Source organism: Lithobates pipiens, unplaced genomic scaffold (assembly GCF_037356315.1).
Source record: "Lithobates pipiens isolate NorthernLeopardFrog02 unplaced genomic scaffold, aLitPip1_a1.2 Scaffold_37, whole genome shotgun sequence".
Lineage (NCBI taxonomy): Eukaryota > Metazoa > Chordata > Amphibia > Anura > Ranidae > Lithobates > Lithobates pipiens.
Window position 1 is genome coordinate 14,149,415 of NW_027507825.1, and position 16,655 is coordinate 14,166,069.

At 43.0% G+C, this 16,655-nt stretch overlaps 1 protein-coding gene across 2 annotated transcripts in view; it reads right to left on the reverse strand.

Moving 5' to 3' along the window:
• The window catches only part of RIN3 (Ras and Rab interactor 3), an 81,123-nt gene that overhangs the window by 24,385 nt on the left and 40,083 nt on the right, over window positions 1-16,655 (reverse strand). For both annotated transcript variants that reach the window (XM_077466745.1, XM_077466744.1), the window contains exons 3-5: window positions 12,121-12,235; window positions 5,570-5,642; window positions 1,730-1,821 (exon numbers count right to left, since the gene is read on the reverse strand). In XM_077466745.1, coding sequence (XP_077322871.1) covers window positions 1,730-1,821; window positions 5,570-5,642; window positions 12,121-12,235 — 280 coding nt within the window. The remainder of the gene's footprint in view (window positions 1-1,729; window positions 1,822-5,569; window positions 5,643-12,120; window positions 12,236-16,655) is intronic.

Below are 16,655 nucleotides of genomic sequence, written 5' to 3' on the forward strand. Positions count from 1 at the left end.
CATCATAGGGCGGGACTGGGTTTGACTGTGGGTGGAGCAGAGTACACTCGGCTATGTGTCTCAGCAGGGCCCATAGGCTTGACCCCAATAAAGCCCAATGGTAAGTCTGACCCTGGTGGACACCCTTCACCCCTACCTGTAGTAGATTTACTATAGAGGTGTGGACCTCCCAGCAGTATTTTATTCTGAGTTAAGGGCACAGGGGTGAGGCCCCTTCGGGTCAATTACTAAACCTTCTGGGTTGAGCAGCAGTGGCCTTCCTACAACCTGGAAGGCTGAGGAAGAAGTGCTACACAGGAACACCTCTAGAGAGGAGGTGCACATTGCAGTTATGCTGCATACACACAGTCGGATTTTCCGATGGGAAATGTTGGATGTGAGCTTGTGGTCGGAAAGTCCAACCATGTGTATGCTCCATCGAACATTTGCTGTCTGACTTTCCGCCAGCAAATGTTTGCTAGCAGGTTCTCAAATTTTCAGCTAATAAAACTTTATTATCGGAAAGGCCAATCGTTTGTGTACACAAGTCAGACGCACAAAAGTTCACATATGCTCGGAAATCAAGCACAAAGAGCCACACTGGCTATTGAACTTCTTTTCTTAGCTCATCGTTCATCTTGAACGTCACTGTGTTCCCAATTGTTGGCCAATATTTGTGTGACCTTGTGTATGCAAGACAAGTTTGAGCCAACATCCTTCAAATGAAAATCCACTGCTTTGTGGGCGGAAAGTCTGATTGCGTGTACAGGTCATTAGCGTTTTTCTTTACAATATAAAAGAGTTAGGGGTTTAGGAAGGCCCTGCCTGTGAAGTCCTGAAACACAAAAACCCTCAGCAAGTGGTAAACTGCTCTGACTATTGGTGGTGTATAAATCCAGGAAGTCCCCATCATCCAACCTTCCACAATCACCCAGCAATCCATCAATCATCATCAGCCATACATTCATTTACATCTATTCAATCATCCACCACGGCTCTACCCAGGGCTGCTGTTAGAAATCATGGGGCCCCGTACAGCCTTCTTGATGGGCGTCCCAACCCTGCTTTGAAATTCCTATGGTGCAGCAGAGCAGCTGCACTGACTTTATCCCCCTACGCCACAAAAATGAAAAAAGTCCCCCCTCTGCTCCCACCTCCTGGGCCTCCTCTGTTGACCTGATGGAGTCCAGAGGAAATGCAATTTAAGCCCTGGTAAGCACACAGAAGTGGGGGGTGTAGTCTAGTAAAATCCCTTTATTCATTTAGGCAGAAATGAAATAAAGCTGCACTGTTTAGCAGATGAGGCCTGGGCCCAGTACAACAGGACCAGTTGTATTGCCTTATCCACTAATCCATCAATCATCCACCAGTCTTGACCCATCCATTTTTACCTATTCACCCTCCAATCTTTGCCCATGCACCAATCTTCCCACATCCACCAATCTTCTCCAGTTTGGAAAGTCAGGAAGGAATCCTCCCTCCCTTCTTAAAACAAGGCTGGTCACAGTGATGCTTTCATTATTATTATTATTCAGGTTTTATATAGCGCCAACAGTTTGCGCAGCACTTAAAATGAAGGCAGACATTACAATTTGGTACAAGAGGCATTAGAGGGCCCTGCTTGTTAGAGCTTACAATCTAAAAATGTGGACTTCCAGTAAACCAACTATTGCACTTTGTCGTTCATAAATTTGTAGTCTGTTCACTTACAGATTGCCAGTGGATCTAAAATTCACATAATGGAGTTTACCTGAACCAAGGTTGGAAAGTGTTTCAAGGTCCTTCAAGGTTTGGGCTCTGGATATGACGTATGGAAGCCGCAGTGGAGACTGCAAAATATCTCTGAAAAAGTGGAAACCCCAAGAATTAGATTCACCAGCTGCACATTAGCTCAGTTACGTCATGAATTAGGTAGAAATAGTCTACAAAAAAAAAAAAATAATAAAATAGTCTTCTGCAAAAGTTCACACAATGAAAACAGGAAGTTTCACAACGTAGCAAAGAAACATCAAAACCACAAGATTTCTGCACAAAAAGTAGAAGTCACAGATCTTGCTATGGCCTAGCACAGGTAGATGTGACTGAGTGCCTCTCCGAGAAGAAAGGAAGCAGCCTCAAAGGTAATTTAGGGGGTGTGTAAAATATAATATAATATAATATAATTTAATATAAATTTTTTTTTTTTTTACAAACTTATTTTCAAAAAAGTGAGACTGCTATTTTCAATGACATGGGGGGGGGGGGGAAAAAATAAAAAAATTGCGTGCATGAGGCTGTAATGAAACATGTGAATTGAGCTCAATATGTAACATATAAAAGCATTCGGGGGAAACTAACAAAAAACTTTGTTCACAGAGAAAAGCGGGCCAGTTATGCACTAGGGGGTGATTAGCTCCAGGTAAGGCTTCCAAGGACCCGGCCACTTGACAGTCCTTTATTTTAGGGGTTTCCTTGACAACTTTCATTAAAAGAATATTCAGAGTGTTACCCGCCTAGGGTCTTCAGCCTCTCCCTTCCATGTAGGCATGTGCACTGCCAAAAAAGTTTTTTTTTTTTTCCTCTCAATTCGAAAAATCTAAAATCCGAAAGAACGAAAATCCTACAGAACTAATAACTTAAAAATTATAGGTATTGGAATTTCCTTTCAAAAGTTGGCCGTTAGTGAACGTAACGAATACAAAATTTACCTGAAGTTATGAATTATCTGAAAATAACAAATGCTGCATCTAAACAAATGGAGCGGATTAACAAGTAATGATAATAATAATAAAATAAATTTGTTACGTTCCATTCGTTTAGATATGGCATTTGTTATTTCAGTTATTAGGTAGTCACTTCAGATTTTCGAATTTTTTAATATTAGCATTAACGAATATTCGGAAAAATTTGTTAAAAATGCGTTTGTTAATGCTCATTTCCGAATTAACAAAAATGTATCTAAAATTCGTTAACTGAATTTGGAAGGAAACTAATTGCACATGTCTACTTTCATGTCAACACAGGGAGGTCGATTTACTAAAGGGAAATATATTGTGCACTACAAGTGCATTTTTTCTAGGACTGAGGGGAAGCTCTGCCGATTTCTATCATCCAAATCATGTGCAAGTAACAATGCTGTTTATTTTCCTTGCATGTGACTGAGTATTCTTTGCAAAGTTACCCCATTTACCAAATTCTGGAGCAACTGCATTTGCAGTGCTCAGTATATCTGCCTTTAGTAAATCAACCCCAAAGGCTTAACTTCAGTCCATTGGCCATTTTTTTCTGCTTGGACTCCTTATGCTTTCATCACACCCTTTTGTACCACCCTTACAGCCACAAGGACTCCTTGGAGAGGATGGAGCCCTGAACAATTGCAAACCCCCCCCAACTTATAAGGGCTGCACACACCTGCCCATTCAGGGAAAAAAAACTTAGACCCAGGATTGGAGAGGTCGTCCCTCCCAAGTCTCTACAAAGGGCCCATACCAGGACTTACTGCTGTCAAAGGACACTGAAAAGAACGCATCCTGGAGTCCCTCGACCTGTATAGATGAAAACCCTGGGGTGCCACTTAACCTGTCTCAAGCCATGAGAGTTTCATACTCTCCCAGCACATTTACTTGGACGTGACAGCTCTTATATAGGCAAGGATGGGGCCACCCGGTGACCTTAGTGATACGGTTACATCAGTGGGTGGCCCCGGCCTTGCTTATATAAGCGCTGTTACAGCGAAAAGACAGCATTTGGCGGCAAGCCCTCCCACGGAGGTGGAGTATTTTCAATCTTTTGGGTCCATCGGGTGGCATGATTGACAAGATATGTACATTGCAGGACACTTTTTCCTTCTTTAATAAAGGACTTGTCCCGTGCCAATTTTTTTCCTCGATTTTCATCCATATTGCCGGCAATACATTATAGCAGTGAGCAGTTTTAAATGACATTTTTTTCCTTTCGAAAATTTCGTTTTGCTGCAGCACTGTAAAACATCACACAGATGCACTGAAAGAGGTGGTATATAATATCTATATCTTGAGTTATTACTCCTTTAAATATATTGTTGCTCTGCAGTGAAGAGATGTTTCTATAGAGAAGATGGAAGTCTTGGTTTAGTTTTGCCCCAACCACAAATCTAATGCCTGGATCAAAGTAATGCGATAGCCACATTGCTATAAAAAAAAAGCAGTCTGAACATAGATAGGCGAGAAATGCTATGAATAGCTTTATATAAATGGGGGGAGGTGTTTGGCATGGCTTGGAATGGTAAATGTCCCATTGGTGGGCTATATCTTGAATGTATATTTTAAAATGTGCTGTACCAGGACCAATAAAAAAAAAAAAATCAGTGTTTAGATCTAATTATCTGCGTTGGGTCACGTTTATATTCATTGTTCCCGGTACAGAATCTGGGTAATATAATATATATATATATATATATATATATATATATATATATATAAAAAATAATAATAAGCACCAACATAATGTGATAGATACATAGTAGGTGAGGAAAAAAAAAAAAAAAAAAATTAAAATAATACATTTATATATATATATATATATATATATATATATATATATATATATATATATCCATCAAGTCCAACCTATGTGTGATTATATGCCAGTATTACATTGTATATCCCTGTATGTTGCGGTCGTTCAGGTGCTTACCAGTTTCTTGAAACCATCGATGCTCCCCGCTGAGACCACCGCCTGTGGAAGGGAATTCCACATCCTTGCCGCTCTTACAGTAAAGAACCCTCTACGCAGTTTAAGGTTAAACTCCCTTTTGCAAAAAAAAAAGTTTTCTCCCCATTGTGGGGTCACCAGTACAGTATTTATAAATTGAAATCATATCCCCTCGCAAGCGTCTCTTCTGCAGAGAGAATAAGTTCAGAGCTCGCAACCTTTCCTCATAACTAATATCCTCCAGACCCTTTATTAGCTTTGTTGCCCTTCTTTATACTCGCTCCATTTCCAGTACATCCTTCCTGAGGACTGGTGCCCAGAACTGGACAGCATATTCCAGGTGCGGCCGGACCAGAGTCTTGTAGAGAAGGAGAATTATCGTTTCATCTCTGGAGTTGATCCTCTTTTTAATGCCAATATTCTGTTTGCTTTGTTAGCAGCAGCTTGGCATTGCATGCCATTGCTGAGCCTCTCTACAAGGACCCCCAGGTCCTTTTCCATCCTAGATTCCCCCAGTGTAGTTCTGCAGATGGTTTAGAAAAATATCACCATATAAAAAGTATTTTTTTGTCCGATGCAGCTTTTACTTTCCGTTTAGGGCTGTACAGCGATTTGCACTTTACTGCTCCAGTCTCAGAGCTAATCTACCATTTGGGCCAGAGTAGTAGAAAATAAGGAACTCCCTATATGGCTAAGATTTTATTTCAGCAGCTGTTGATTGCAGCAATATACAAATAACTAATAAAGGCAGAATCTACAATTCTATATGTAATAAAATCGTGGAAACATGGTACAGCAAATAGGGAAGGAGGAAGTCATAGAAAATCATCTAGCGTCACAACTCAACAGAAGGTTCAGTGGTCAGATAGGAGTCCTCATGTGACCAGTCATAGGACAGTTTTGGTTGTGGACTACTTACCGGCTGACACAATAGAATCCTACAAGCTTAAATATATCTTCAAAGATGAGGAAGGAGCCCTCCAAATACATCACTGTGGGAAAAAAAAAAAGACAGAAAATGAATGCATTTCAGTGGTGTAAAATAAATAAAATTATATTATATTTTTAAGAGACACAGAATGGCAAATCAGAAGAGCCAGCCACAAAACAATCAGAAGATGCAACCATGCGTCTGTACAGATGGGAAGGTGTCTACAGCCCAAGTATGGTCCCCTGCTTTGGTCTGATCAGAGATTGATCAACCCGGGCATTGGTGGGGGGTAAACTGTACAGTTTTAAATTGCCTACAGACCTAGGATGGTCCACTCCTGATCTGATCAGAGATTGGTCAGCTGGAGGGGGTGGTATTTGTGCAGGACAAAGGTATGTTTAGACCTAGGATGGTACCCTGGACTGAGCAGAGATTTGTCAGTCTTTGGAGGGGGGGGGTTAGTGTCTGTACAAGTTGATGGTGCCTACAGTCCAAGGACAGCCCCTGCTTTGACCAGAGATTGGTCAGCCTGAGGGCGGTGGGGGGTATATGTATAGGATAGTTGGCCTACAGACCTACGATGGTCCCCTGGTCAGATCAGAGATTGTTTAGGCTATGGAGGAAGCTTGAACGAGTGTCTGTATGGGTTGGTGGTGCCTACAGACCTGGGATGGTCCCCTCCTGGTCTGATCAGAGATTGGTCAGCTTGGGGGGGTGGTATTTCTACAAGACAGGAGGTGCCTACAGAGCTAGGATCGTTTCCTAGCCTGATCAGAGATTGGTCATCCTGGAAGGGCATGCCTGTTGTACAGGTGGGAGGTGCCTACAGACCTAGAATACTCCCCAGGTCTGATTAGAGGAAGGTCAGCCTGGAGGTTCCTACATGCCTATGTTGGTCCCCTGGTCTTATCAGAGGTTGGTCAGCCTGGGATGGTCTGTACAGGTAGGTGAATACATACATAGGATGGTCCCCTGGTCTGAAAGTCTTTACAGTCTCTACAAAGTTAGGGATGTCCATTATAGACCATTGGAAGACTTCAAAACAGTCTCCATGTTAACTCCAGTTTTGGAGTTACAGTTACATGTACTGTGCACTCATTCACTTCATGCTGAATTACCTGCCAATGCTTTCCTGAAGGACATAATATGCCGTCACTGATAAAGGGAAATTGATGAAACCTCAAATTACGTGGAATTTCTGATCTTATTGATGCACTTTAAATAAAGCCAAGGTAGACTGAGTGCTCTGGGACCCATTGTTATATGATTGGGTAAGGAATAGGAGTTTTATCTTGACTGCCATTTGCAAAAAAATAAAAAATAAAAATAAAAAATAAATTAAAAAAATGCAACCCGAGATGAAGGTAGATATAGGTTTGCTGAAGGTTGCACACCATGGTGTTCGACTAATGATGTTTTGCAATGTTGTCCTGTCTGGAGCAGCTGGCAGACAACCATGGACCCAACATCAGAGGCAATGGGGAAAATATCAGCCATTGATTGTATGAGAACCTTCTGCCCCTCTACACTGAAAAACATCTGAATGGGTCAATGTAAGCTGTAGAGCATTATAGAGTCTGACATATCTGTGCTTGGAGGGGTGGTCAGATTTGGGTATGAAGATTTAGCTACCTCTTGGTGTATATAGGCAACTTAGACTAACCCAGTGATGGCGAACCTTGGCACCCCAGATGTTTTGGAACTACATTTCCCATGATGCTCATGCACTCTGCAGTGTAGTGGAGCATGATGGGAAATGTAGTTTCAAACATCTGGGGTGCCAATGTTCGCCATCACTGGACTAACCCATTCAGGTATGAAATGAGGAGGCAGCATGGATGGGTGACTACACATTTGGAGGGCAATTAGGAGGCACCGTCACCTACCCATTCAGGTATGTAATGAGGAGGTATACCTTTGGGTGGCCAGCAGGAGGTACTGTCATCTGTGCAGAAAGTGGGGGTGCCAGCATGGATGGATGAGTATACCTTTAGAGGGCTATCAGGAGGCACGGTCATCCAGGTTTAACGTGAGGAGGCAGCATGAATCGTTGAGTATACCTTGATGGGCCATCTGGAGGTCCTTCCAACTGTCACCCAGGTATAAAGTGAAGAGGGAGCATGGATAGTCAAATATACCTTGGGTGGGCCATCAGGAGGTGCTTTTACATTTCCTACAAAATAGGCCAACTCACATTGCCCATTTAATATTTGGATTATCTTCTAAGATAGAACCAGTCTGGTGCCCACCAACTGGTGAAGAATGCTCTGCTCTCCAGTAAAGCCAAATCGAGTTTTTGTACCTTCCTTCCCCCAGTAGCTATAAATCCACAGCCCTTCCCCCTATACTAATTACACCGATTTTGGGAGGGGGATGGAAGACCATTAGTCTACTACGTGAAGTCCAGGACATTTATAAATGAACTATAGATGGCAAGTGGTTAACCAGACGTCATTTTGGACTCTGTATAGTGAAGCTATAAAACCTGACAGGTTTAAACCCCTCACCACACCATCCAAAATTTAAAGAAAAAATATTTGCAAAGTTTGTTACTTATGAATAGAATGTAATTTGACCACGGGTGACTAAACTATTTACAGACAATTGTATTTAGCAAAAAAAAAAAAAATAAAAAAAATTTTGCAAGACAAAAAATGCAACACTCATGACACCAGAACTCGGCAGTTCGCTAGAAAACAGTCATTGTGCGAGTAATTTTCACTAGAGATCACTAGTTCCTCGCTAATAAACAGGAGTTTCCTAAATGAACACAATTTCCTGATGTCTGCACGTACTTTTGCAGATCAAGCTGCAATACCACCAAAGGCTGGTTGGTGGTGCTCTAACCTGGGCATAATCTAGAGGCACGCTAGGCAGCGGAAGATATTAAAAAAGGGGACTGTTCCAACATATATTTATAGTAAAAAGGGAAATTCTAGTTTACGTCACGCTGTTTTTAATGCAAGTCCCAGGACTACCACAATTTAAAGCAGAACCTTGCCTGAAAGTACGTGGCCACTTATGCCGCACCCCTCTTCCCCCAAAGCTATTTAATTAGGCGCTACAGAAATTACAAAACAAAGAAAAAAGAAAAAAGAAAAAAAGAAAAAAAGAAAAAAAAAGAAAAAAAAAAGAAAAAAAAAGAAAAAAAAAAAGAAAAAAAAAAAAAGGGGAGGAGGGGGAGGAGGAGAAGAGGAAGCACTGAACAGACACGCGCACACAGTGCATCCGAAAAGTAGTCACAGCGCTTCACTTTTTCCACATTTTATGTTACAACCTTATTCCAAAATGGGTTAGATTCATTATTTTCCCTCAAAAATTCTACAAACAATACCCTATGATGACCACATGAAAATAAGTTGGTTTCAAAGCGTTGTAACATAAAAATAAATACCCGTATTTAATCAGCGTATAACACGTACCCCAAGTTTAGAAAAAAAAAAAAAAAAAAAAAACACAACATTTAAAATGCCCATCAATGCAACCTTACCATTTAAAAATGGCACCGCCAAGATACAGAGCGGATGTCCTGTGTATCTTGGCGGCGCCTGGTAGCTTTCGGCCGCTCAAGAGCGGTCGAAAGCCAGCGAGAAGCTCACAATCAACGGGGGGGGGGGGGGGGGGGGGATCAGCATAGAACACTCATCCATGATTTTCTCCTGATTTTAAGGAGAGAAAAAAATAAAATAAAAAAACTGCAGGTTATACACCGATAAATACAGTAATTTAAAAAAAAAAAATCCCATGTACACAAGTATCACAGCCTTTGCCATGACACTCAGAATTGAGCTCATGTGCATCTGTAGAAACATCGCAAGGATGATTGGAGTTCACCTGTGGTAAATTCAGTTGATTGGACATGATCTGGAAAGGCACACGCCTGTCTATAGAAGGCCACACAGTTAATAGTGCATGTCAGAGCACAAACCAAGCCATGAAGTCCAAGAAATTTCTCTAGACCTCCGAGACAGGATTGTATGGAGGCACAGATCTGGGGAAGGGTACAGAACATTTACTGCAGCATTGAAGGTCCCAATGAGCACAGTGGCCTCCATCATCTGTAAATGGAAGACGTTTGGTACCACCAGGACTCTTAGAGCAGGCCGCCTGGCCAAACTGAGTGATCGGGGGAGAAGGGCCTTAGTCAGGGAGGTGACCAAGAACCCGATGGTCACTCTGACAGAGCTCCAGCCATTTGCCGTGGAGAGAGGAGAACCTTCCAGAAGAACAACCATCTTTGCAGCACTCAACCAATCAGTCCTGTATGGTAAAGTGGCCAGACAGAAGACAGTCCTCAGTAAAAAGCACATGACAGCCCGTCTGAAGTTTGCCAAAAAGGCACCTGAAGGACTCTCAGACCATGAGAAACAATTCTCTGGTCTGACGAAACAAAGATTGAAGTCTTTGGCCTGAATGGTAAGTGTAATGTCTGGAGGAAACCAGGCACCGCTCAACACCTGGCCAATACCATCCCCACAGTGAAGCATGGTGGTGGCAGCATCATGCTGTGAGGATGTTTTTTCAGCAGCAGGAACTGGGAGAAGTCAGGACTGAGGTAACAATGAATACAGCAATGTACAGAGACATCCTTGATGAAAACCTGCTCCAGAGTCCTCTGGACCTCAGACTGGGGAGAAGGTTCACCTTTCAACAGGGCAACGACCCCAAGCACACAGCCAAGTGAACAAAGGAGTGGCTACGGGACAACTCTGAATGTCCTTGAATGGCCCAGCCAGAGCCCAGACTTGAACCCGATTGAACATCTCTGGAGAGATCTAAAAATGGCTGTGCACCGACGTATTCAGTGCTACAAGCACGAATAAATGCATGACTTATAAAAGTTTACAAGTGGGGAAAAAAAAAAAAAAAAAAAAAAAAAAAAAAAAAAAAGAGAAGTGAATGGTCTGAAGGAATGCATAAAGAATTACATACAAAATGATAAATAGGGGGCCCCAAGCTATTCAAAATTATTATTATTTTATAATAATAAATAAAATAATATTATTATTATTATTATTAATAAATAAAACAATAATAAAATAATAATAATAAAATAATAATAATAATAAATAAAATAATAAATAAAATAATAATAATAATAATAAAATTAATAATATTAAAATAATAATAATAATAATAATAATAATAAATAAAAATAAAATAATAAATAAAAATAAAATAATAAATAAAATAATACCGCAACTCCTCCCCCCCCCCTTTTTTTTTAAAGAACAATGCTAATGTGGGGACAAGTTTTTCCAATACCCAAGGTAAGGATGCTAAAGGAGCATGCCGATAGGAGGAAAGAGCAACAGATGGGCTAATCAGCTTACTGCTTCTTCATTCACTGTCCAATCACAGGCCGGGGGGGAGGGACAAGACCTGTACGTGTTACTGAACTACAGCAGAGGAAAATCAAAAAAGAGCAGGTCTCCTTCCTGCTCTAGCAAATAGGGGAAATGTCTTGTCTGCAATTTATATCGTTGCCTTCTATTTCTGTATGTGTATGATGGCACTGCAATTTTTTTTTTTTTTTTAATAAAAAATATAACACACCCACACCCCTAAAGTACCGTTTTCCTAATGGATATAAGAGCTATCACATGACCCAGCTCTCTCCCAGCCTTTCTGCAGGGAAAACATAAGCAGGAGGAGCTTCTTGTCCTCTGCTGCTGGTCACATGTTCCAAAGGCTTTTTTTTTTTTAATACAGAGTAAAAATAAAATGGTTTTGGAAATTGTCACACATATATTTGAAATTAAATATTTTTAATTCTTTGGTGTGGGTGGATTTCTGCCAGTCACAGGCTGTGTCACATCCCTCCAGCCTGTGTCTTAGAATAAGAGGGAGGTGAAGCCTCCATCAATCTACAGGTAATCTCTCACCCCCATTGTGTTTGACTGGTTAGTGGGAATGGGAGGAGGAGGGGGGGACAGAGTGGGCTGTCATTTACCACTGTGTATACGCCCACGTGTGACGACGAACCTTGGCACCCCAGATGTTTTGGAACTAGATTTCCCATGATGCTCATGCACTGTGCAGTGTAGTGGGGCATCATGGGAAATTTAGTTCCAAAACATCTGGGGTGCCAAGGTTCACCATCACTGCTCTATAGTCACATGGGCTGCTCAGATGTGATAGGGAGGAAATGCTCAGCACAGAAACTCACTGAAAACTGAGCATGTGCAGAGTTACCACCACAGCTGCAAAATCCCTAGCTGAACTGGGGACATGAACAGAACAGGGAGATAGAGAGCAGCAGGATCAACCAGGATTTTTACAGAAGACAGAAAATAAAATCTCATAGTGACCGAGTATAAACAGCAAGGACCACATACCATTTATTGACTTTTTTATGGTGCGGGTTTAGTGAAACTGCATTTAAATAGATGACATTTTTTTTTTTTTTTAATAATTGGCATACAATCCTATGCAGGATGTGAGCGCAGCCTACATTATAATCCCACAATGCACTGCACCTTCTTGTTGGCTTTTTTGCACACACGTCAGTACTAAAGAAAGGACTGGAGGTCACCTACTTGTTTTCTCTTCCCGGATGTTGTAACGAAGGACATCAGCGGGGTTCTTGTGATCGGAGAAGCGGACCCAGAGGACCATACACTTTGCTTCCACATCGCGGGTGACTAGGAAGACCTGGAAGACATGGATTGTGTCAGCCATATTTACCAGACTTTGTTATTTGTTGTTTACATGTAAAGTTAAAATTACTTTGAACCCTCATGCATTTTTTTTTATAGCAGAGACCCTAGAGAATACAATGGTGGTCTTTGCAATTTTTATGTTACCCGGTTTTTGCGCAGCAGATCGTTTTTCAAACAATTTTTTTTTGGGGGGGGGGGGAGAATACACTTTAATGAATTTAAAACAAACCAAAACCTAAAATATATACCCAATTTTTTCCTAGAATATAAAAAAAGAGAAGATGTTACACAGTAAATAGATACCCAACATGTCACACTTTAAAATTGCAAACGCTCGTGGAATGGCACCAAACTACGATACATAAAAATCTCCATTAGCAACAATTTAAAAATGTCTACAGGTTACCCGTTTAAAGTTACAGAGGAGGTCTAGCACCAGATTTATTGCTCTCACTCAGAAGTTTGTGGCGATACCTCACATGTGTGGTGTGAACACAGTTTACACATGTGGGGGCACTTAAAGCGGAGGTCCACCCTAAAGTGGACCTCCGCTCATCGGAACCCTCCCCCCCTCCGGCGCCACAATTGGCACCTTTCAGGGGGGAGGGGGGTGCAGATACCTGTACAGTACAGGTATTCTGCACCCACTTCCGGGATAGCTCTCTGCGGAAAGGGGCGTAGATTACGCCCCTTTCCGCAAGTGCCCCGCTGCCTGCTGGGAAACACACAGATCCCAGAGGCAGCGGGGACCGTCCTTGCGCAGTAGGGAACCGGGAAATGAAGCCGAAAGGCTCCATTTCCCGATTCCCATACCCAAGATGGCGGCGGCAGCACCTTACAGACGATCTAGAGGCCGGCTTCGGGTGCCGACATCGCGGGCGCGCTGGACAGGTAAGTGTCACTATTTTAAAAGTCAGCAGCTGCAGTATTTGTAGCTGCTGGCTTTTAAAAAAAAAAAATAAAAAAAAAAATAAAAATAAAAACGCGGAGTCCCGGTGGACTCCCGCTTTAAGCATGTGTTAATTACTGCAGGCTAGCACACGGGCGCCAAAACAAAAAAAAAAAACCCACGTGTGATAATATCTCTATACACACACACACACACACACACACACACACTTTTCTAAATATTTTATTCCATCTTTTCATGTGACAACACTGAAGAAATGACACTTGTCTACAATGTAAAGTAGTGAGTGTACAGCTTGTATAACAGTGTAAATTTGCCGTCCCCTCAAAATAACTCAACACACAGCCATTAATGTCTAAACTGCTGGCAACAAAAGTGAGTACACCCCTAAGTGAAAATGTCCAAATTGGGCCCAATTAGCCATTTTCCCTCCCCGGTGTCATGTGACTCATTAAGGTTACAAGGTCTCAGGTGTGAATGGGGAGCAGGTGTGTTCAATTTGGTGTTATCGCTCTTACTCTCACATACTGGTCACTTTAAGTTCAACATGGCACCTCATGGCAAAGAACTCTGAGGATCTGAAAAAAATAAAAAAAAATAAAAAAGAATTCTTGCTCTACATAAAGATGGCCTAGGCTTTAAGAAGATTTCCAAGACCCTGAAACTGAGCTGCAGCACGGTGGCCAAGACCATACAGCGGTATAACAGGACAGGTTCCACTCAGAACAGGCCTCGCCATGGTTGACCAAAGAAGTTGAGTGCACGTGCTGAGCGTCATATCCAGAGGTTGTCTTTGGGAAATAGATGTACGAGTGCTGCCAGCATTGCTGCAGAGGTTGAAGGGGCGGGGAGTCAACCTGTCAGTGCTCAGACCATACACCGCACACTGCATCAAATTGGTCTACATGGCTATCGTCCAAGAAGGAAGCCTCTTCTAAAGATGAAGCACAAGAAAGACCACAAACAGTTTGCTGAAGACAAGCTGGCAGAATCATCAATTCTGGTTGGACTGCAAGCTGCAATCCCAACCCTACTCTCTTGCTTCTGGATAGGCCCTTACCCAGCCCAGCAGGCAGATGTCCCTAGGATAGGCCTCAGACTCTGGCCTACCAGCCCAGGTCATGGGCGCAGCATAAGGGGTTGCAGGGGTCACAATCGCAACCCCGCCCCTAGCTCCAGGGGGCCCTTGCAGCCTCCCTGTCATATCATCATATCCTCCACAAAGTCCAGCTCCGATCTGCCCTAGGGTCCCATAGCCACACTCCAGTACTGGCCTTCCACAGTCCACACCCTTCTGTTCTCATTGGGTGTGGAGAAGCTGTGAGCCACTTCCTGAATGGAGAGGAGCATGGGGGAAGAGTCTGTGCTGTGTGCTAGCAACATGGAATGGTAACCTAGCTCAGCGAATTAAGAGAAGAAGAAGTGCTATCCTGTAGCCACAATGGGACCAACGTCACTGGGGAGGCAAGACACCGCTCAGTGTGACAACTAGGGAAAAAGACACGCACTTCCGGGAGATCACCTTTCCAACACTGACCGAGAAACCTTCAGAAATTGCTAAAAAAAAAAAACAAACAAATCCCCCACACTAGGGGTGCAACGGATCGTCACCGATCCGTGAGGGTCAACCTGTTCGGATCGGCACACCTCGTGATCCACAGATTGCTCCACTTCCTCGGCCTTAGGAAAGGCTGTGGCTCCGGCCTAGCTCTGGAGCAGCGGCCATTTTTGGTGCCTGTTTACAATGCGATCGTTTCGTCAAATGAAGGAGCGATCACTTGTAAACAAACCGGCATCATGTCACAACGCCGGTTCCTCCCTCCCCTCTGTGTACGGATTTGTACAGTGGAGGGATCACATCGGAGGGAAGCAGGGATGTGGGCTGGATCTATAGTGCCCACAGCTCTGCTCTCTGTGACAATTGCAGTCACATCCATCCCTTCATACTCTGCCAATACCCAGCCAATATTACAGTGGGGGAGCTGTCAGATATTACAGTGGGGACAATATGGTGGTGGAATATTCACAGGTTTTTGCAAATTCAATTATTTGATCCGTTGCATCCCTACTTAGCACTTCCTGAGGGGCTACAGGCTCCAGATTTCATGCCACATGGCTTTGGCCCCCATATCTAAAATTTCACCCCCCTGTTCCTACTAGCTTGGGGGGCCCATTCAGCTCTGCTCACGTTCATCTGCCTTGGCTCAAATCCCGGCCAGCCGCCTGCCCGCTCATCTCCTTGCCTGGATCCGGCGGTCTCACCTAGTGGTCTGCCTATGTAAACAAGGCAGTTCACCATCCTGTCAGTGTGGAAGACATTGATCCTGTGTTCCTGCAAAGCAGGTACAGGGATCCATGGCTTCCCTTAGTAAAATCACCTGCCTCACAATGAGAAAACACTTTTTAGTCACACATTTAACCCATTGATTTCCCTAGATGTTATCCCCTTCCCATCCAGGGTCATTAGTACAGTGACAGTGCATATTTTTTAGCACTGATCACTGCATTAGTGTCACTGGTTCCCACAAAGTGTCAAAAGCGTCACTAATGCCGCGTACACACGAGCAGAATGTCCGACAAAGTCTTTTCATCGTATATTCTGATCATGTGTGGGCCTCATCGAACTCATCTGTATGCTGTTCCAACAGACCAAAACCGATGCATGCTCTGAAGTACGTACGAGATGGAAGCTATCGGCTATTGAACTTCTTTTCTAGTCCCGTCATACGTCACCACATTCTTGACGCTTGGACTTTGGTGTGATCGTATGTAGACAAGACAGTGTCAGCAGAACTCCATTGGGAAAAACCTTCAGAGTTTATTCCGACAGGTAAACCAGTCGTGTGTACTCTGCATTAGTGTCCGATTTGTCCACCTCAATATCGCAGTCCCGCTATGAGACCCCTTTCACACTGGGGCATTTTTCAGGTGTTTTTCAGGTGCTTTAGCATTAACAAAAGCGCCTGAAAGAAGCCTCCTCTACAATCCCAATGTAAAAGCCCGAGTGCTTTCACACCAAGGAGCTGCGCTGGCAGGGCGTCAAAAAAATCCTGCAAGCAGCTTCTTTGCAGCGTTTTTAGAGCGGTGAATACACCTCTCCTAAAGCGTCCCCCTCCCATTGAAATCAATTGGAATCGCCTGCAAAGCGCTTTTGGCAGTGGCACTTTGTGGTCGGTTTTAACCCTTTATTTGGTCACTAGCGTGGGTTAAAAGTGCCCTGCTAGCGCTCAAAAAAACGGGTGCTGGCAGTGTGAAAGGGCTCTTTAAGCACTTGGGCTTTCACATTGGGATTGCAGATGAGGCTTCTTTCAAACGCTTTACAGGCGCTTTTTATTTATTTTATTTTTTTAAGCTAAAGCGCCTGAAAAAGACCTGAAAAACTCCCCAGTGTGAAAGGAGTCCGAGTCACTGATTGCTGCCATTACTAGTAAAAAAATAAATAAAAAAATGATGTCCCCGGATTTCATTTTAAAAATCTGGTCACCTTACCCTGGAGGCTATG